At 54.5% G+C, this 22045-nt stretch overlaps 1 protein-coding gene across 1 annotated transcript; it reads right to left on the reverse strand.

Moving 5' to 3' along the window:
• Positions 1–10007: 10007 nt before the first annotated feature.
• CBX6 (chromobox 6) lies at positions 10008–16125 on the reverse strand. The gene is made up of 5 exons (XM_052640052.1): positions 16028–16125; positions 15805–15848; positions 15588–15653; positions 15378–15444; positions 10008–11006 (listed from the first exon to the last, which is right to left on the reverse strand). The coding sequence occupies exons 1-5, from the start codon at positions 16094–16096 to the stop codon at positions 10008–10010; spliced, it is 1245 nt and encodes a 414-aa protein (XP_052496012.1). The 5' UTR covers positions 16097–16125.
• Between the last annotated feature and the right edge of the window lie 5920 nt (positions 16126–22045).

Below are 22045 nucleotides of genomic sequence, written 5' to 3' on the forward strand. Positions count from 1 at the left end.
TCTCTTTACAGTGCCTGAGTTGTCAAAGGCAGGCAGGCAGATGAGCACAGGAGGGAATCAGGGATGGTGAGAATAGCAAGCCTCCGTTAGGACGCCACTGCGTGGAAACTGAGCTGTGAGCACACGCACGGATGGCCCGGGGAGCCAGTGAGATGACGATCACTGTAATGAGTCCCCGTGGGGGACAGAGGCCATGTGTGCCTCTTCCAAATTATGTCCTATTTCGTTGCTCACAGATGGGAGTATCCAAGCCTTCACAGAGAACCCCTGGGGACCTCCAAATCCACCCCAAAAGAGCATGGGGCTTGTTGGCAGCGGGGCTCATCTTTATGACACAGCACCAAGGACCCCTGCCACCTCTGTCCCATTCCTAGCAGCCCACCCTGGTCTGCAAGAATGTTTCCCAGACCCTCTGGCTCATAAAGGCTGATGGCTGTCTTTTAAATGCAGGCTCCTGTCTTTGTCACCCACTGAGCCCATTTTTTGGAAAAGACAGGGAGGACTTTGGTCTTTGGCTCTAATGATCACATCCAGTCTAGAGATCAGAGGGGAACCTGTTCCCACATCCAGCTTCAACTCAGACTGGCTGAGACCCTCCTGTGTGCCTGCCATCTGACCAACACTTTCACATCCATCCTAGAATCTCACTGTTCTAAAGAGACTTCAGAAGTTTGGGGAGGGAGGAAAACGCACAGGAATGAGAGATCTGGGCTACTGTTTACATACATGAGGTTTTGCCTTTAATTAACAGTTAAGTTTTTGCTATTGATTTTTAAATTAAACATGATCTGTGCATCAATTTCTTGAAATTTACTGGGACTGGCTTCATGTCCTTCTACAGGATATTCACAATCATTTTTGGAAAACTTCGGTGTGTGCTTGAAAATAACACATCAGATGCAGGATTCTATACGTGCTGTTTGTTGTTCTGTGGTTTGTGGCTTGCTTCCTTGTATGTTTTGTAATTTGGAATTGAGAGCTCGTGTTAGCAAGGCTTTTATCTGTGAGTAGCCCACGTGGCCTTTACTGTGGGAATGTCTCTCCAGAGAGGCTTGCCTTTGCTATTGCCACCTGCTCTGTGGGTGTAAACCACCCCGTGTTTGCTTTTTATATTAATTTCCAGACCTAGGAGTTCTGGGACCGTGTGGGTAAGGCAAATTCAAACCTCAAATTTTGTGTGAGGGAACGCCTAGAGTTAGAATTTTTCAAGAGAGACTCGATTTTTATTTTTCCAACAGAGCCAAAAATGAGCCAACTTCTTTGACAACTTCTTCTGCTTTTTTGCAAAAGGATTATTTCTTTTCCGTTTGCTCTTTCACTGAGGATATGGGTCCAGCTTCATTCAGGTGTCTTAGTTCCAAAACTCTCTCGGCAGGGGCCCAAGGCCTTGTCTCCCATCCCAACATAGATGTAAAATCCAAGCTCCTCAGTTGCCAAGATCAGCAAAGGTCAACAACCTTTCCACCCTTGTCCCCAAGCCACCCACAGACCCCCCCTGAAGGACTGGCAGCTGCTTGTCACCCCGATTTTGGCTTCCTCTTTGTTTGCTTTTAGTCCCTGGGGATTTCTTTACTCTCTTGGAAGCTCAGTGGTGTGTTTAAAACAATGTTCTAGTTTCTTTAGTGTCTCCAGTACTGTGCAGCAGTTGGCTTTTAAAAAGCTTCCATCCATCATACCCAAGATCTGGCTTCCATTCTTCTGCTTCTGAGTGACCCTGGGAAGTCCCTTGCTCCACCTCCTCACCTATCTGATGGGGTTCATCATCCCCCAGCCACCTACTTTATAACCTCACTCAGATGAAAGGCATAAAGTTGGCAGGCAGGGGCTGTATATCCCAATGGCTTCAGCAGCTACGCACCTAAGTCCCCAGTGGTCCTTCCAGAATGTCTGGTGATCAGTCATCTCAGAGCTGAGGGGCACCTGGGGGTAAAGGCTCTTCAGCAAAGGGACCGATTTCTCTAGCAGCACCTGGGAGGCAGTTGTGCATGCTCAGTCCCTAAGTTGTGTCCAACTCTTTTCAACATTATGGACTATAGTCCACTGCTCTTGTGTCCATGAGAATTCCCAGGCAAGAATACTAGAGTGAATTGTCGTTTCCTCCTCCAGGAGATCTTCCCCAACCTTCATCACGAATTGAAGCTGCATCTCCTGCATTGCAGGCAGATTTTTAACCTGCTGGAGCCACTGGGAAAGCCTGAGAAGGAACTCACTCCACGTCTCAAACCTCTGGGTGAAAATTCCTCCTGGCTCCTCTGCCTGATTCACATCCAAGGTGTCCCAAACTACACTCACATCCCTCCCAGGCTGACTCCTTCGCCGGCCTCCCAGCCTATGATGACAACACCCACTCCGTGACCTGCACCAGATACCCAGGAGGTATTTCAGAGGGTCCCTCTCACAACACTCGAAAGTGAAGTCGTGTCCGACTCTTTGCGACCCCATGGACTGTTGCCTACCAGGCTCCTCTGTCCATGGGATTTTCCAGACAAGAGTACTGGAGTGGGTTGCTATTTCCTTCTCCAGGGGACCTTCCCAATCCAGGGGTTGAACCCAGGTTGCCCACATAGTAGGCAGATGCTTTACTGTCTGAGCCACCAGGGAAGTCCACACTCAAAGCCAATCACCAACTCCTCAATATTCTAAATCTCTGTGCCCACTTCCTGACACCCCCCTCCCACTGCCTGGGCCACGTCCAGGCCTCATTAGGGCTCACGCAGTGATTTCAAGTCCTGGCCTCTGTCCCTCCTCTGACTCTCAAAGGCTCAGAGCGCATGGATGCCCAGAGGCCGGACGCCCCGCTCACTTCTGCTCCCTTCTGGGCTCTGCCCTATGAGCGAGCTGTCCCTGCTTGGCCTCTCCCAGCGGAGACCTTTTGACGTGTGAGCCCTCAGAGGACAGCAGCCTGAACAAAGAGGGTGCAGACAGGCTTGGGCTCCGGCTTGGGGGGTGCTCGGCATTAGATGCTGCCACTCTGACCCCCCTTCACCTCAGGTACAGCGTAACAAGGACAGAAAAAGCGGCACACTCTCAGCGGCTATGAGACAACAGTGAATCTGCAAAGCTGTCACTCACTGCATCTCAACCCCTCCGCCCTACCTGGCTCCTGAGCTGCACCCCACGGCTGACCTTCACTCCTGGTGACGCCTAGGAATAGGGTGGGGTGAGGGGAGGGGGCTGGTTGGGCACCGCCTGGTGGACGAGGCACCAGCTTGGTGGGATGCCAAGGTGCTGACTCATCTCAGGCAGGGCACGCTGGACTCCCTGAGCCCAGCTGTGCGGTCTTGCCCAAGCTTTGGCACAAACCCTCCCATCCTCCTTAAGAAGCTGCCGAGGTCACACTCATTTATCTGCAGCTAACAGGTGGACTGGGCTGCTGAGAGAAGGCCCCCAGGACTCGTGACAAGGGGCAGTCGGGATGCTAAGCCCTGAACATGATGCTTGCAAAGAGATGCTCGCCCCTCACAAGGGCAGCCCCCATGGTCTCAACCCCAGAAACGGGTGGGGGTGGGGAAGCCCCCTCCACAGCGCCACCTGGGGGCCAAGGAATTTCTTCCATCTTTGGCCCTCCTCTGTGACGCTGGCTCATCACCCTGGGCACTGGGGAGGGTGGGCAGGGTGCGAGAGGGTAAGGGAGAGAGCTCACAGAGCCTGACAGGCAGCTGGTGTGCTGACTACTCAGGTTATTGCTGTTTAAGTACCGAATGGGGGTTTTTGGAGGACAGAACCCTGAACTGGGCGAGATGACAAAGTGGGAGCGGGTCCGGAGGAGGCTAGCCCTGACTCGACCCAGGGTCCCATCTCCTCCCACCTTCCCACCCCACTGCCTGACTTCCATTTCTAGACCATTCTCGGACAGAAACACACTCCTGTTGGACCTCGGCCAGCTGGACGAGTGGGTGGGCCCCATGTCGACTGCTCAGCCACTCTCAAGCCTCGCTGACGGTGCAAACAAGGGAGGAGGACCGAGCTTGGTGACAGTTAGAGGAAAAGGCATCAGGCATGGACTCTGGGGATGAAGACCCAGCCTGCCTTGAGGGACAGGAGGGCCAAGACCTCAGGCCAGGGCAGGGATGGGGGCTCAGGCAGGGCGCACTCCCTGGGTAGAGTGTGTGTGTGTGTGTGGCAGAAGAACACACTTGGACACAACCCTGGGTAGAGTGTGTGTGTCTCGGGGGAACACTTGTGTGTGTTAGGGGGCACGTGTGTGTGTCAGGGGGTACACATGTGTGTGTGTGGCCGGGGGGGTGGGGGACACTTGGGACACAATCCCAAGGGCAGTGGGCTTCCTGAAGACTCTCAGCAGGGCTGTCAGCCCCCTGAGGTGAGGTGCCAGGAGGGCCCAGCAGATCACGGAGGTTTTGTCAGAGGAGCTGGGGTCAGGACAGGTGGGGTGGGGGTTCAGGGTGGGGACACCTTGGAGAGGCCAGCCTTGGGGCTTACACAATAAGGGGGTGGGGGCAGTGGGGAAGGGGAGGGCTGGAAGGCCACACCTGTTTCAGGCCTGACAAATGAGTGGCTATGGATGGACGGAGGTGCTGCTCACAGCAGACCTGTGAGGGCTCCAGTGTCTGCAGGGGGTTGATGCTTTCAGAGCCCTGTGGGCGCCCGACACGGTCCTCAGTCCACTCTTCTCATTACAGAAGGTGCACAAACACCCAGGAAACAGGTTTCTCTGAACTGAAGCCGCTTCTTGTTAACACGGGTTGTTACCGGCAAGGGAAGTACATGAGTGTGGGCAAGCTCTGGGAGATGGTGAAGGACAGGGAAGCCTGGTGTGCTGCAGTCCATGGGGTCACAGACTCGGGTACAACTTAGTGACTGAACCACCACCACCGCTGGCAAGGGTATAGCCCGTGCCCCCCACCCTAGCCTGCTCCCTCCTGGGCACTGGCTAGGGATCCAGCCCCCGGGGGATGCCCTCTCTGCAGGTGCTGCGGACCTGGGGACTGGGCAGTGGTGGGACCCTCCCCCTCCCCACGTGCCCGCAGACCAGGTAGTCTCCAGGTTCCAAGATGTGGCACACACACCGCGTTACCTGTGCAGGGGGGACTCCCTTCAAGTTTAGCTTACTTACAGGGTGGAGGCAGGGCAGGAGAGGGGGAGCTTGGAGATGGGCTGGAGCACTGGCCCACCACTGCTGAGGGCCAGGGCCCCCCCTCCTTGCTGCAATGGGGGAGGCACGGCCTGAGCTTTCTCGATCACAGTCCCAGCCAGAAGAAATGAGACAGACCAGGGGCTAGAGCTTAGCTTCGGAATGTGACAATTTATTTGGGGGGGGCCAAAGAGGCTTTCCGCGCCCCCTTCCTGGCATTGATACGATACTGAAGAGCAGCAGAACGAAACATACAAGACGGAAGTAGCACAGACCCCCTCCCCCGGCCCAGAAACAACCGACTCCAGAACCGAACCGGAACCCACAGCCAGCACAAGGTGCTTCACCCACGGCCCCTGGGAGAGGGGCAGGCGGCCTGGAGGCCCAGCCCCACGCCGGGGTGGTGCCCCCTTCCCTGCGTCTCCCGTCTCCCGCTCACCCTACTAGTTTCCTGTCTTGAACCACTGGAGGCAAAGTTTAGCCAGCTGGGAGCTGGATGGTTGAACCACAGACAAAGGCAACAACACTTCATTTTTAAAATGAGAGAAAAAAGAGATAGCACCCCTCCCCAAATATAGAGCTATATATGTATATTTTATATATATAGATTCATTCGTGCACAATTCATTAAATGAGCTTTTCAAAAATTAAAAAAAAAATTATAAGATACATTTCTTTAGGCTTTTGCATTTTTAAATTAAAACCAACAAGAAGTCTCCATCTCTACTCCACCCAATAGCAAGGGGAGGACCCAGAACCCTTGGTTCCTTCTACTGTGGCCTCTTGCAAGGGGTCCCTCATTAGACCACCAGCCCCCCTTTGCCTAGCTGAAGCTCTGCATACAACAGGCACTCACCCACTGCTGGAGTGGGGTGCTGACTCCTTCAAGGTGGGATGGGGTGACCCCACAGGCCTGGGAGATGGGTACCTCAGTCTCCACCCAGCCTGCCCCCCTGATCTTGGTGTCTTGGCAACTATCAATAAGACAGGGCCAGGATGGGGGACATCCTCCCTCTCTCCTGGAGTGGTAGCCCCTAATTCTGGGCTTTCTCAATCTGAGAGGAGATGCAGACAGAAAAAAAAAAAACACCACCTTTAAACACTTTCCTTTTTTTTTCAAAAGTGATTCCTTAAACCATACAAGCCCCCAAGAGGCTGCCTTGGGCTAGTGCATGGGAGCCTGAAAGCGGAACTGACCAGGCGGGTCCCACTGTCCGGCATGGGCCAAGTGCAAAAAAAAAAAAAAAAAACCAGAAAAGAAAAAAACATCCCAAAACACAAAACCAACAACCACCAACAAAACCCCTAAAGACACAAAAGGCAGTGTGTCCACTTGGGTCCACCCAGAGGCTAGAAAGGCTGGTGGTGGCCCAGCTCCCCGAGGCAACAGCTTCCTCCTTTGGGCTGACCTCTCACCCAGGAGGACTGCCTGGCTCAGGGGAAGCCTCTGGCTTTGTGATAGCTCCAAGGCCCTGGTCCCCACCTTTCAAAGGTTGTCCCCGAAAGGCCAGAGCAGCTGGGCTCTTCATTCCAATGAAGCAGCTTTGCCTCTCAGAGGCCCAGTTTCCTGGCCTTGGAAGTGGGGTGACCCCTCCCACTCTGCCTGCCTCACTGGGCTCTGCTGGAGCCCATTTTGATCCTGACCCCTTTGCAGGGTGAGAATGAAAAGCAGCTGGGGGAGAGTAGTGGCCCCAGCGCCAGCAACCTCCACCACTACCTAATCCTCAGCAGCTGCCTGGACACCAACAGGTGAAAAGGCCATGCTTTAGGAAAAGGCCAGGCTGCTCAATACACCCATTTCACAGACGGGCAAACTGAGTATCTGGGAGGGGAATGAGACAGGGATGGGTTCCAAGTTCCTACCTCAAACCAGACACCTGACCTCATCTGTTTCCTATGACATGGGGGTGACAAGAAGGTGGCATTAAGGGGAGATGACCCCAACCAATATTGAACAAGGAAGAAGACCGGGTCTTAAGGGGTCTCTCACATACAAAAAATAAAGCCAACCAAACTGCAACTTCTGCTTGGTAATTAGGCAAACGGAAAAGCAGCAGCAGGGGAGGGAGGGCCCAAGGGAGGCTGGTCTGTGCAAGTGTGGTAGGGGCTGCTGGGCCCGGCTCAGAGCCACCCTGGGAGAGAGGTAAGGAGGGCTCCACTTGCTCTTGACCTGGTGCCCATTTGGGCCCCCAGGGGAGCTGCCCGCCTGGGAGACAGCCATGCGCATGCGTGCCTCTGCTGGGGCAGGGCTGCACAGCTGGGGGTCAAGGGCAGCGACTTGCCTATGGAAAGAGATGACAGGGTGGGCACACCCTCTCCCTAGGGTTAGCCCCAACCCACCATGATCACCACCGAAGGCTCTCCCAGAGTCCATAGCTCCTGTCTTCCTGACACCCGCAGCAACCCCTACCTGGCCAGGGAAGCTTGGGGTGTCATGGTCATTGGGGCAATGGGGAGGGAGATGCCCCCATGGGGTGGCGGTGGAGGAACCAGATGGACCAACAGGCGGGCAAAGGAATGAAGAGGGGCAAGGAACCCAACTGTACTCACTCACCAGCCTTCCTGGAGAGTCACCAGCGCTGGGTCCCGGCAACAAAGGAACTCTGCTGACATCTACCTCCCCCAATCTCAACTCTACCTGCTTGGCCCCTGCAGCTTCTGGCAAGTTCCTTTGGGAACAGGGGTCATCCTTCCGTCTGAGCTGGGACAAGAGTGGAACCTGGGCCGAGCACAGGAGGGAGGGATTACCTTGCCTCAGGCCAAGGAAGGGGGGCTGTCGCCGTGCCCAGGGTGGGGGCGCCCTCCCAGCTGGGCCCAGGCCTCTGTCCACGTTCCTGACATTGCCGCCTCAGCTGTGCAATCGCTGCGTTACTAGCTTTTCTTTAAATATCTTTCTCCCCACCCTCCCCAACCCCATAGGAATCCCACAATATTTTTTTCTATTTCTTTTCCCCCCTCTTTTTTTTTTTCTTTTTTTCTGTTTTTTGCAAAACTAATTCTTTCACTTTCCTGTCATAAAATCACCTCTGAAAACACAACTTCTTTACAAAAAAGGTCACGAATGACACAGACTCTCAGGAAAACACATTTCTATGGTCTCTGGAAACCCCTGTAACTGGCACCCAGGTGGACACGCACCTGGGGTGGGGGGTCGGTGGGTGGGGGGAATCCCCTCTAAGGACAGAGGAGAAATACCAGCCCTTATTTGGGGCAAAGCCAATTGGCACTTGGACGGCCACGGAGCCAACAGAAGAGCAGGGTGGGGAGGGTCAGGAGCTCCAGACACCCAAACCCTGTGGCCACCCTCGTTCTATCAGTGTTTCGGGGAGGGTCAGGGGACCCTGCCACAATCTCTGGCAGGGAGAGTCGGAAGACAGAGTCCTCCCCATGCTTAGGACCAAGGCGTTTGTTACCCACCCGGAATTCCCTTTCTGCGTCCTCCTTCTGACATCACGGGTTCTAAGCTGACACACCAGGAAGCCACCTCGAGCCACCAGTAAGGACTCCCACTCGTGCCAGACAGCCCAGGCAGTGCCCCAGGGCTGGCCAGAGCGGTTGCGTTTCCTGTGCCCCAGACCCCGGGTCCTGCACACGCCCGCCCTCCTGAAGGACACTGGGCCCCCTCGTCTATCCCCTGCTTTGGCCAGTCTGCCCCCCCACCCAGCACCCGGCCTAAAACCGGGGTTTTGGTCTCTGCCACTGGCATGGACAACTTATGTTCCCAGGCCGCAGCAGCAAACGAAGCTGCCTAGAGCAGTGGAGGCCTCCTGCTGCTTGGAGAAGGCTGGGCTGTGACAAAGCCTGGGCGATCACAAGCAAGCAAGAAGGGGCGGAGAGGGGAGAAGCCGGAGACCCTAAGAACAGTGTCCAGGCTTCCTCCTCCCCGCAAACAGCCAGCTTGGGAGGGGGGTCTGTCTCCCCTCGGCCTCAGTCCCCATCATGCCAGGGCCGACCACCCCAAAGAGAAGGGCGGGGGTCGGGCGCCCCGCCCCTGCACACGCGCACCGGGAAGCTCGGCCTCCGCAGCAAACTCCTCGGACCTGGATCAGGTCCCAGGCCCGGCTGATGGCCAGGGAGGGTCCGGGGCCCCACGCAGATACGGATACACGCGGAAGCGCCTGGGGCGGCAGGCGCATGCGCAGCCGGAAGTCCGCGCCGCAGGTTCTTGTAGCACCTTTGGTTGAAACTGAGGGACCTTTAGATGCCGGGAGGCCATGGCAGGCGAGGTTCGTGCCAGCCCCTCCCACCTTCAAGAGAGAAATTAGTAAAGAGATGGGTGGGTGGGGCCCACAGGGGCCCGCTTGGGTGGTCCAAACATGGGCCCAGCTCCTGCAGCCCTCGCAGGGGAGGGGGGAAGGGGAGGAGCGGGCCATGGCCGCCTTCATCTCCACCTCTGTCCTGGCTTCCCCATCCCTGCCCCTCCTTCCCGGGTTATCTGGAGGAAAGAAAGGGACGGTGCCCATGCTGGGATGGGGGTCCCCTAAGGAGCCCCGCAGCTGCCGGGGGTTAGCACCGAGAAATCAGATGCTGTGCGCGAGAGCTGGAAGCAAGCTAGGGAGAGACAGGGCGGGATGTGGGGAGGGCAGCTGAACCCCAGGTTCTGGAACTCCCCAGGAGCCACCCAGCAGGCCCCACTGTGCGTGGGCAAGGAAGGTGCCAAGAGATAAGAGGGAGGACTTCCCGGTGCCCTCGCCCCCACCCCAGCCCCACCCCGTTCCAGGCCTGTCCCTCCCACTGGGCTTCAGGGGTTCTCCAACTGCCCAGCCCCATCCCGGGGTCAACACCGAGCCTTTTGAAACAAGCAAAGCACAGGCGGGGTTGTCCGAGGGCGGGGAGTGCGGGGGGCGGGAGCAAGAGTAGGACTTGTTGGGCAGGAGGGTGCCCCCCAGCAACCCCTCCTTGGTGGAGCCACCCCTTACTTGCTCGCCCCGCTGCTGCCACCCCCTGCTGCGGCGCCTGCTACTCCAGCAGCCACCTTCTCGAAATCCTCTGGGTTGCAGAATTCCTTGATAGTGACCGTGAGGAGGTTGCTGGTGACGTCGGTGACGACCACGTTGGAGCAGGGTGACATCTCAGGGCGCCAGTCCCCCGCCTCGGGCTCGGAGGCGGCGCCGGCAGGCTCAGGGGCAGCGGGAAGGGCCTGGCTGGCAGCTGCAGGGACCTCGGGAGGCGCCCGCTTGCTGGTGGCCGCCGCCTCGGGCGGGAGGGACAGGTCAAGCACCTCGGGCTCCCGCCAGTCGGGGGCCGACGGGCTCGTGGTCTCCGGGAGCAGCTTGGGGGGCGCGTCCTCCGGCTCGGAGGACTGCGGGGCGGGCGAGGGGCAGCCAGAAGAGCTGGAGCTGCGGGCATCGTAGGGGGCACTGGGGGGCGCCAGGAGCAGCCCCTGACCGGGGGAGGCGGTGATGTCGGTCTTGCCGGCAGGCGGGGGCTGCAGAGGGCCGGGCGGGGGCTTGTTGTACAGCGCGAACGTGCCAAACTTCATGTGGCGGACCTGCGTACGCAGGATGCTCTCGCTGAACTTCTTGCTCTTGCCGATGACGCGGTTCCGGGACGGGACTTTGGGGCGGGCCAGAGCCCCAGTCCCCTGCCCGGCGCCGCCGGCGCCCGGGCCCTTGTCGATCACCTTCAGGTTCAGGATAATGCGGTTCCGCTTTGGCTCCCGCGGCTTGACCTTGCGATTGATGATGCGCACCGTCTCGGAGAAGGGGGAGATGGGGGGGCGAAGGCCGGGGCTGCCCCCCTGGGGGTCTGGGCGGGGCAGGGGGCGGCGGGACATGCGGTGGCAGCGGCGGATGTCCTTCTTGAGCCGGTGCACCGCAGCGCTGGAATGCAGCTTGGGTGAGGAGGCGCTGGCGCTCGGCTTGACTGAGAAATGCACGTCGCTGATGCGGAGGGCCTCGGCCTGGGCCCGCGCCTGCGAGAGAGAGGGCGGCAGGTGGCTGACGGCTCGGGCTGCCCGCTGACCTCTGGACATCCCCTGCCTCAGTCACCCACGAGTACTGGCTCAAGAAACCATCCTGAGCCTGAGCGATAAAAAGAAACAGGTTCAGACAGGTGACGCAAAGTGCAGAAGGCTGGGGAGCAAAGCAGACTCTCATCCAGGCCCAACTTGCAAGGCTTGACTTTCCCAGCTCGGCTGTGGGCCAGAGGAACAGACTAGTCACTGGCTGTCCTTGCTGACACACACAAGTGGAACTGCCAGGATGTTGCATGGAAAGAAGCCCCGGACCACTTCAGCCCTGGGAAGATCCCGGCCCAGCCTGGCACTCCTCCATGGACTAATTCTTGGTGACCGAAAGCAAAGGGTGATCTCTCCCTGCTCCACCCTGCGCCCCAGCCCAATGGATCCATCCGTAGATGCCCTGAGCTCTTTCTCTGCCTCTGAACAAGCTGCACCTCCAGCTCAGTCTCGCCTCCTCAACTCTGGGGGAAGACCTCTGGCCCCTCCTCTTCGCTCCCAGCCCCTGGCACTTCCCCTCCTGGGTCTGATTCATCAGTCTGCCCAGGGTCTGGCTCGGGGCCTGGGTCTGAGCAAACTGGTGCCAATGGATTTCAAAGCCAGCACCTAAAACCTCCTTGGCATCGGTTTGGTGGGGATGGGCTAAGAGGTGGGATGGACCTCGCCACAGTCTGTGCCAAGATGGCCTGGGGGCAGGATGGCTGGGCAGAAGTCTGTTTGGAGCAAGGGATATTTACTGTACCAGGCTCCTGAGCCCAGCTGCACACAGTCCCAGGTGTGAAATGTGTAAAGCCCCAGGACTCTGCAGCAGCTCACCTGCTACCTCAGGGAAGGTGCGGGATGTGTGTGGCAGGGCCCTCAGAGACCCCAGGTCCAGGGCAAGAGACTCACAAGGTTGGGTAAGCCAACCTCTGGGGGCCAATCCTTCCCTCACTAAGAAAGTGCTAATGAGTCACCTGCCAGCTGCTTGGGGCTACATCTGCGACTATACACAGCTTCTACGTCCAGGGGGCAGCACTCCAAGGAAAAGACAGGTAACAGGCAATTAGGGTACAGGGTGATTCAACGCAAGGAAGAAAGTACAGGTTCCAGAGGAGCACAGATTAGGTCCCTTAGAGGATAAGGCATCAGTAGGAAAACAAACAAAAAACACCCTTGACTTTCCTGAGCTATGCCCCAAACATCTGTGGAGGCCCAGATGGCCTGCAGAAGGGGTACTGCTAAGACCAATGGTGGAGGCAGAGAGAGCCCAGGGAACTGAAAGCCATGGCTGGACAGAGGGCAGAGATGGATGACCAGTCTGGGTTCTGTAGAGACACCCTGGCTCCTGGTCGGGGAGATTGTTAGGCAGTGACTGTCTCCAGCCAAGAGAGCTGGGGTGGCTGAGAGGAAGGGCACATTCCCACGGGTCAGTCTCTGGGCTCCTCAAGAGTGCGATCTGTGGTTAGGGGTCTCTCCACCACCCATCCCCATGGTGCTGGATGCTTAACCAGAACCCCAGAGGTAGCCTGGTAGACAAGACTAGAGTGTATTTGACCACAAGCCCCAGAAGAGGTTATTTGGACTTAAATGCTGAGTAAGTGAGGATGTCATTTAGAACGTGGGAGAGGCACATGTCCTCCAAGTTCTGTCTCGTCTCCTGGGGTGGCTTAGTTAACAATCCCTCCAGCCACTAGGTGGCAGCATATGTGGGCCTGACCTCCCTGTGCCAGGGCTGCCAGCTCCTCCAGCTCAGAGCCAGTGGAGCCAGGGACTGGTTCCCTCGTTCCCAGACAAAGGCAGGGGAAAGCCAGCCTTCCTTGGCATGGCGGTAAGGGCTTTTTGCAGCTTCATCCCCAAGGGAGCTTAGGGGATTCCCCACTCTTTCCAATACCCCAGGGGTTAGCCTTTATTCCCCCTGAACGCTGCTGGGGCTCCAGGACCTCTGTACTACGGTTCTGCCGGAGTCCAGCAGGGATGCATGGTCCCTGGGGACTGGTGAAGGGTGTTCAAGGCAAATGTCAAATCCAGGATGAAACCCCGGCTTGATGGGACTCCTGGGACCATGAGATAGTATATGTTACCTGCTCAGCAAAACGTCTGGCACACAGCAATCACTAGAGAAATGCTAGACTTATCTATCCAAGGGGTGGTGCTTTCAAGAGTAACCTTTTTCTAATGTATGGCTTCCAACCTTTCTCCAAAAAATTTTACTTTGTCATTTCTAAATGTTTTTTCAAAGGGGGTTAGTTTACGCTCCTCTTCCTCTCCCCTCCCTAGGTTGAGAATTCTTTGAAGGTGAGACCTGGGTCTGCCTGTGAATTAAAAATGGTAACCACACCCAATGCATTTATTGCACTCTGACTGGGTGACAGGCACAGCTCCCAGGGCTTGGCATGTACTACATCTAGATAACGTGGAAGATAAAGCCCTGGACTCTACCACTCCCTCTCTGTGATCACAAGCAAGTTATTTAACCTCTCTGGTCTCAAGTTTTTCTATGTATAAAATGGGGATTATGCAACCTACCTCATGGGCTCCTGTTCTCTTCAGAGTAGTTCCCCCGCAGAAAGTGAGTGCTACCTGAGTGTGATTTGTTTACTATACACACTGCCTCTGGGGTTCAGACCAAGCTGATCTCCATCACCCCTTGCAAATCTCTCTCTCATGCTGAGTATCTATTTCATCTCATCTCCAAATCAAGGTCTTCTCATCTGCCTCTCTGTCCCCTGCCCCACCAACTCTGCAGCCTTCACAGCTTCCCGTGTGTGTCCATCTTTTCTCCTTAACCTGGTGTATACTCCCTGAGGGACAGGATTAAAAAAAGGAGACATGATAAAGCTAGGAAGCTGGGTGATGGGAGCTCAGGTAAAATCACCTCCCTTCCCTGGGCCTTGATTTTCTCATCTGCAAAAGAGGGATACCATTCCCTACTTCGTAGCGGGGTTTTGAGCAATCGATAGGAGATAATCCATGTGGGGCCTCAACACTATGAGGCCCACAGCCAGAACTACAGCTATTTAAAAAAGAAAAGCATTCTGAATCAATGCTCATGGCCATTACCCGCTTCCCCGCTAGAGGGCACTCCAGCTGCACTGTGAGAGGCTGTCACACAGCCCACGGGCCTCCAGCCGCTCTGCCCCATCCCTCCCGAAAAGAAACATCAAGGGTTAAGATTGCTCCGCGGATCTAAGATGTGTGTAATTCAGAGACAAGGGTCACAGAAGGATGTAATTCTGGAAACCATTATTTCTTTCACTTCTGCTTTAAGTCCGAGGCAAACTTTATACACATGTACAGTCCTTTTGAGGGAAGTGGGGGGCTGGAGAGTCCACCAACTGGGCTTTGAGCCTTTCAGACAGATTGGAGATTCTGAGGCCCTGCCACTCTGCACAGCCTTTTTTTCTGCAGAGTCCGTCTGCCCTGCCCATGCCAACTGCCACAAAGTCACAGGGTGTCAGGGTGGGATGGGGCCTTGAGAAAACCTTAGCACTAGAGGGGAGACAGTGCTTGCCCACGGAGACCGCCTGCAGCCTTGCCTGCCACCTTGGGTCATCTCGACTTCCCTTTCCCAGACTGTTCTTCCTCATTAAAAAATAAATAAATAAATAAACACCAAAAACCTCTAAGATGGCTTCCTCTGGAGCTAGGTCTCCCTCCCTTGCCAAGGCCAACGTGCCATGCTTTTACTCTCTCCCCCTGCATCCTCATTAGAACCTCCAGACACAGCCAGAAGTGGGGATAACTGAAAACCAGTGGCCCAGCCTGGGTGATAAAACTCAAAGTGAAGTGACTTAAGGTCAAATTTAAGTTCGATCCTCCTGTCGGAAGGGAAGGCATGCAGAATAAATCCTGAGAGAGGCAAGCTGGAGACAGAGGGGCAGCCTCCCACCCCAAAAGCCTCTCCCTGTTTCGCACCATGAGGGAGATCACGTTCACTCCTGCTCTGGACATGAATTCCAGGTAGAGCCCCACCAGCTCAAGGCTGGGGGAGAGCAGAGCTCTCAAGTGCAGAGGCCACCTCCCTGCCACCCCCGCAGGTGGACGGCCCCCACCTGCCTCATCCACCCTCTTCCTGCTGGCCTCCCCAGACCCTGGTTTTGTGAGCAAGGATCATCCTCCCTCCTCGTCCCCATTCCCAGGCCCCTCTTGCTGAGAAGCTGGAGCTGGCCAGGGCCGCCTGCCAGGGGCTCGTCGGGGTCTCACAACCACCCCCTGCCCAGCAGGGGCCCCCTCTCGAAAGGCCCGCCCGCAAGGGCGGCCGCGGATCTATCCCTCCCCTGCAGGCCCCGTGTTGCGCCCGGGCTAGGGGCCCGAGAGGGGGCTGTTGGGGCTGGGCCAGGTTACCTTCAGGAGGAAAGTTTTGGGTTTGGGTCCCCTCTTCTTGGGTCCATACAGCTCACGCTCCCGCTCCCTGCGGCCGAGAAACACCCGAGGTTAAAAACGAGCCCCTTCACGGGCCCCACTCCGCGCTGCCTTCCCCGGCCCTCCCGCTTCCCCGCGCGGCGCCCCAGCCGAGCCTCGGCCCCGCCGCCCCTGCCAGCTTCCCAAACTCACTTCTGTTCGAAGGCTGCAATGAGCCGCGAGTCTAGGATGTTCTCTTCGGGCTCCCAAGTGCTGTACCTGCCGAGTTACACATGCACAAAATAAAAAAACCAGAGAGGGAGAGGCACATGCGAGGGAGCAAATGTGCGCACCCCCCAAGGTAAAAAAAAAAAGGCCCCGATGTCCGCTGCCTCCCTTCCCCCTCGCTCCTGGATCCCGTGACACTCACTTGATGGCCCACCCCTTCCATTTCACCAGGTACTCGATGCGTCCCTGAAAAAGAGAAGGAAAAAAAGGGGAGAGTGGGGGTGGGGAAGATGCGGGGACGCGAGGAGGCGACGGCGCGGGGGTGGGCGAGAGAGCCCAGGTTAGCGGGACCGCTTCGCCTAGCTGGCCCACAGACTCGGGCCTCGGCTGCGGGGCGAGGCGTCCCGCCCTGGGAGGCGGCTCACCTTTCGGATCCGCCGTTTGATGATAGATTCGGCCGCGAAGACCCGCTCGCCCACTGCAGACAGCTCCATCTTGCTCAGCGGCACCCACAGCCCATAATACTCCCTGCTCCCGCGGCCGGTGCTGCACCGCTCGCGCACGCGCCGCAGCGCTCAGGCTCGGCGGGCGGGCGCGCGGTAGGGCGCGCGCTCGCGTTCCAGCTGCGGGCCGTCACGTGACCCTCCGGGCTGGTGCGCTGTTGCCAGGACCTCCTCCTCCCCCGGGGCGGTTGCTAGGGAAAGTGAGCGCACGCGGGACCCGGGCGCGCGCTGGCTCTTAAAGGGGCCTAGCCTGGCTCGGGGAGCCGCGGCCCCGAAGCCCGGGAAGGAGATGCTTGGCCTGCGGGAAGGCTGGTTGTGGACAGTGCAATCTTACAAACACTTTCTCATTCTCCCCTCCATCTTCCTGGCCCCCGACCGCTGACTACCTCTCCCTCTTAACCCTCCCTTACAAGTCACTCCTGGGCCCTGGGCGGTGAAGGGGGGTGGAATTTCTACAGCCGCTGCTCAGCTTCCCAGCAGAAGTTTGCAAACAGTTAAATATGATACAGCAGAAATGCATTTGCTGTTGCCTTGCCAGGCCCTGCGGGAATTTCTTTAAAACACTGCTCCCCCCGCCCTTATCCATTATTTATGTATTCGTGGGAGTGTGGTTTTGTAACCAGTTCAGATGAATTAAAACAAAAACGCCACCGCAGGAAAGGGTGGGGGGAGACGGTGAATGGGGCCGAGGAAGGTCGGGGTGATCCCTTGGATTTGTTTTCGGCCGGGGTCTTGGGCGGGCACCTGCCTTCACCAGGAGGGAGGTCGGGTGAAGAAGCAGCGAGCAAGATGTGGCGGTGGTTGGGGGTGGGGGGGGGGCGGTCCAGGGAGGAGAGGCCGCGGGGTGACTACAGGCTTCCTACATACCAGATTGGGCCCGAAGCGGGTCATCCTTGGGTCACTCGGCAAAAGCCGCCCTCGCGATCAGGTCTCTGTTTTCTGATTCCCAGGCCCCCTGCCCGCGTCATCCTTCTGCCGCCTACAGTTCCTCTAATGGTTCCGCCATTGCTAACGGGGAGACCACAGCCCAGCTTCCTATTTGGGGAGGGAAAGGGAGACTTCGGCTGTCCTGGAGAGGGCACAGAGTACCCCTGCCACACAAACCGCGCCATTTCTTTTTATTTTGAATTATTTAAACTTTATTTTTAAAAAAGAACACCAACAGCCTTGTTCTTTGCAATTTTTTTTTAAGTAAGAAAAGAAAAGAAACTGTCTATAATATCCATCCAACCGTTAACCTCTTCACGGATCTTCTTCGAGCCTCCGTCCTATGCCTAATAAACACACGTACCTATGCTCCTTTGTACGTTATATATATATGTAGTAAATGGCAACCCACTCCAGTATTCTTGCCTGGAGAATCCCATGGACAGAGGAGCTTGGTAGGCTACAGTCCACAGGGTCACAAAGACTGAGCGACTTCACTTTCACTTTCATAGATGTGTATTTAAATATTTTCTTTTCAGCAGAATGGGATCGCATTGTTCACACTAGCTGGAATCCACTTTTCTCCCTAAATGATATAAAGTGGACCTTTTTTGGTGTCACTGAGTACAAATTTCCCAGTCGTTTGTCTGTGGTGGAGAGACGGAGGTGAAGAGGGCTGGGGATGTGGTTCCGATCAGGGCTGTCTCTTGCTTTCATTATTGCTTTGTTGGAAAAGAAGATTTTTACATGTCCTGTGGTACATACAACCCCAATTCTTGTGGTTTCAAGTCAACCATGTCAAAATTTCTCTTTCTCATCCCTACCAGCCTGCTAATTTGTCCAGTTATTACCTTGGGTGAGATCCCCCTCCCCTCTTAAAGTCCACGTGCTCTTAAGAAATAGCTATTTTCTGTCCAGCCCAAAGTGGGCTTCTGTGTGAGTATAGCATTGCCCTCCTGGGGGTGGTGGAGGTGGTTGGACAGGTGAGCTATGTGGATATGAGTGTGTGTGTTCTCAGGGTGCAGAACACAGACAGCTGGATGAAGACGGTAAGCATTAACCCATTTGTTGGTTCTTTCAGCAGCTCTTGCGAGTCCTTTTTCAGGCTTTGTGCTCAACTGTTAAAAACTAAGGTGCCCAGGCCTGAGGAGCTCTGAGGTGAGAAAGGCATCTGCTAGGCATGCTGGAATAAAGATGTATTCATTTCTTATGGCTGCGATAACATTACAGCAGTGATGTAACATTACAGGCCAGTGGTTTGAAATAACAAATGTTTCATCTTACAGTTCTGGAGTTCAGAAGGCCCAGATCGGTGTGTTTGGGCTCTAGGGAGAGAATCCATTCCTTGCTTCTTCCAGCTTCTAGAAGCTACTGGCATTCCTTGGCTCACTCTAATATTTACTTTTGCCTTCCCTTGACTGACTGACCACCTGCTTCTAATAAGGACCTTTGTGATGACATTGGGCCCACCCAAATAATTGAAGACAATCTTCCCATCTTGACATATCTTACCTTAATTGTATCTGCTGAGTCCCTTTCACCATAGAGTTACATATTGTGTAAAGAATATAAAGTATCATGTTCATAGGTTCTGGGGACATATTTGGTGGGTGGGGCCTTATTCAATTTACTACAAAAGGTGTGTTTAAGATGCCCTGGGAGTCTAGATATATTAGTCAAGGCTCACCAGAGAAACAGAACCAATAGCATGTATATAGAGATACATAAGAAGACTTCCCTGGTGGCTCAGAAGGTAAAGTGTCTGCCTACATGGGGTCGCAAAGAGTCAGACACGACTGAGAGACTTCACACTCATTCAGAGATACATAAGAGGAGATTTCTTATAGGGATTGGCTTTATGATTATGGAAACCCAAGAAGTCTGCTGTCTGCAAACAGAAGAAACAGGAAAGCCAGTAGTGAAAGGCCTGAGAACCAGGGGGCTGCTGGGATAAGTCCCCAAGTCTGAGGGTCTGAGAATTAGGAACTCTAATGTCTGAGGGCAGGAGAAGATCGATGTCCCAGCTCAAAAGAAAGGGAATTGGCCATTCCTCCATCTTTTGGTTTTATTTGGTTCCTCCATGGATATTGTTATCACTTTGCCAACAAAGGTTCATATAATCAAAGCTGTGGTTTTCCCGGTAGTCACGTACGGATGTGAGAGTTGGACCATAAAACAGGCTGAGCGCTGAAGAATTGATGCTTCTGAACTGTGGTGTTGGAGAAGACTCTTGAGAGTCCCTTGGACTGCAAGGAGATCAAACCAGTCCATCCTAAAGGTAATCAACCCTGAATATTTATTGAAAGGCCCGAACTGAAGCTCCAATACTTTGGCCACCTGATACAAAGAGCTGACTCATTGGAAAAGACCCTGATGCTGGGAAAGATTGAGGGCAGGAGGAGAAGGGGATGACAGAGGATGAGATGGTTGGATGGCATCATGGACTCAATGGGCATGAGTTTGAGCAAACTCTGGGAGATAGTGAAGGACAGGGCAGCCTGGTGTGCTGCAGTTCATGCGTGGGATTGCACAGAGTCAGACACGACTGAGTTACTAAACAAGAACAACAGTGAATACCGTGGTGCCCTGCTACATCGGTAAGAGTGGACTTCTTTACTTGGCATACTGAATCTAATGCAGACAAGTGAATGATAATGTTTACCAGCTATTTGGGCATCCCATAGCCCAGGCAGGCTGACCTATAAAATGAAACATCTTGCTAGATAAGGGAGCATCCCACTGCCTGGAGGAAGGGAGGTTAGGAAGTCTCAGAGGTGGGGACATTTAATGTGGGACCTGAAAGATGAAGAGGCGTTGCCTGCTGGTGAAGAATGAGAAAGGCATCTCAGGTCAGTGGAACAGGAGCTTCTGTGAGAGAAAGTCCTTCCCACCTCTTCCACAGTCTGACACCTTAGTTCAGTTCAGTTGAGTTGCTCAGTCGTGTCCGACTCTTTGTGACCCTATGAACCGCATCACACCAGGCCTCCCTGTCCATCACTGACTCCCGGAGTCCACTCAAGCCCATGTCCATTGAGTTGGTGATGCCATCCAACCATCTCACCCTCTGTCATCCCCTTCTCCTCTTGCCCTCAATCTTTCCCAGCATCAGGGTCTTTTCCAATAAGTCAGCTCTTTGCATGAGGTGGCCAAAGTATAGGAGTTTCAGCTTCAACATCAGTCCTTCCAATGAACACCCAGGACTGATCTCCTTTAGGATGGACTGGTTGGATCTCCTTACAGTCCAAGGGACTCTCAAGAGTCTTCTCCAACACCACAGTTCAAAAGCATCAATTCTTTGGTGCTCAGCTTTCTTGACAGTCCAACTCTCACATCCATACATGACCACTGGAAAAACCATAGCCTTGACTAGGCAGACCTTTGTTGACAAAGTAATGTCTCTGCTTTTTAATATGCTGTCTAGGTTGGTCATAACTTTCCTTCCAAGGAGTAAGCGTCTTTTAATTTCATGGCTGCAGTCACCATCTGCAGTGATTTTGGAGCCCAGAAAAATAAAGACAGCCACTGTTTCCACTGTTTCCGCATCTATTTGCCATGAAGTGATGGGACTGGATGCCATGATCTTAGTTTTCCAAATGTTGAGCTTTAAGCCAACTTTTTCACTCTCCTCTTTCACTTTCATCAAGAGGCCCTTTAGTTCTTCTTCGCTTTCTGCCATAAGGGTGGTGTCATCTGCATATCTGAGGTGATTGATATTTCTCCCAGCAATTTTGATTCCAGCTTGTGCTTCCTCCAGCCCAGTGTTTCTCATGATGTACTCTGCATATAAAGTGTTCAATAAATATTTCTGGGACACATGAGTGGGCCATTAAAGAGATTTTGAAGAGTAAGTTTGACCCTATAACATATGTGTGAATTCAGACCCAGCAAACACTCTCTGTTTGGACCCTTCCCTCCCCATGTTGAACTCAGGGAATGCAAAGATGGAAGAGCTGGGATTTCTAGGAACTAGAAACTAGTTCTAGTTCTCTTCCCTGGTGGCTCAGAGGTTAAAGCATCTGCCTCCAATGCCAGATACCCGGGTTCGATCCCTGGGTCGGGAAGATCCCCTGGAGAAGGAAATGGTAACCCACTCCAGTATTCTTGCCTGGAGAATCCCATGGATGGAGGAGCCTGGTAGTCCACGGGGTCGCGAAGAGTCGGACACGACTGAGGGACTTCACTCACTCAGAAACTAGTTCTAGTTCTAGGAACTAGAACTCCAGGAACTAAGATGCACGGAGGGATGAAGGTGTAAACAGATGTGATCTGTGCCAACTTTTAGTTGTCAACTTCTCTGAGCTTCAGTTTTCTTCATGCCTATCTTGTAGGGCTTCCCAGGTAGCTCAGTGGTAAAGAAGCCACCTACAATGCAGGAGACACAGGAGACATGAGTTTGATCCCTGGGTCAGAAGGATGCCCTGGAGGAAGAAACGGCAACCCACTCTAGTATTCTTGCCTAGAAAATCCCATGGACAGAGGAGCCTGGTGGGCTATAGTCCACGGGGTCACAAAGGGTTGGACACGACTGAGCGACTGAAAACACACACTGATAAGCAAGCACATCCTGTAGTTTTATTATGAGGATAATGAGATAACACAAATATGGCACCTGGAACTCTGTTGGGCACATGATGTATGTGTGACAGTGGAGATTTATATATGTATATGCTTCAGTCTGATTTCGGTGTTGACCATCTGGTGATGTCCAAGACTCTGGTGAAGAGTCTTCTCTTGTGTTGTTGGAAGAGGGTGTTTGCTATGACCAGTGCGTTCTGTTTACCTGTTACCCCAGGTGTTTCTTGACTTCCTACTTTTGCATTCCAGTTCCCTATAATGAAAAGGACATCTTTTTTGGGTGTTAGTTCTAAAAGGTCTTGTAGGCCTTCATAGAACCATTCAACTTCAGCTTCTTCAGGATTACTGGTTGGGGCATAGACTTGGATTACAGTGATATTGAATGGTTTGCCTTGGAAACGAACAGAGATCATTTTGTCCTTTTTGAGATTGCATCCA

The sequence above is a fragment of the Budorcas taxicolor genome, chromosome 5, assembly GCF_023091745.1.
Source record: "Budorcas taxicolor isolate Tak-1 chromosome 5, Takin1.1, whole genome shotgun sequence".
NCBI classification, from domain to species: domain Eukaryota; kingdom Metazoa; phylum Chordata; class Mammalia; order Artiodactyla; family Bovidae; genus Budorcas; species Budorcas taxicolor.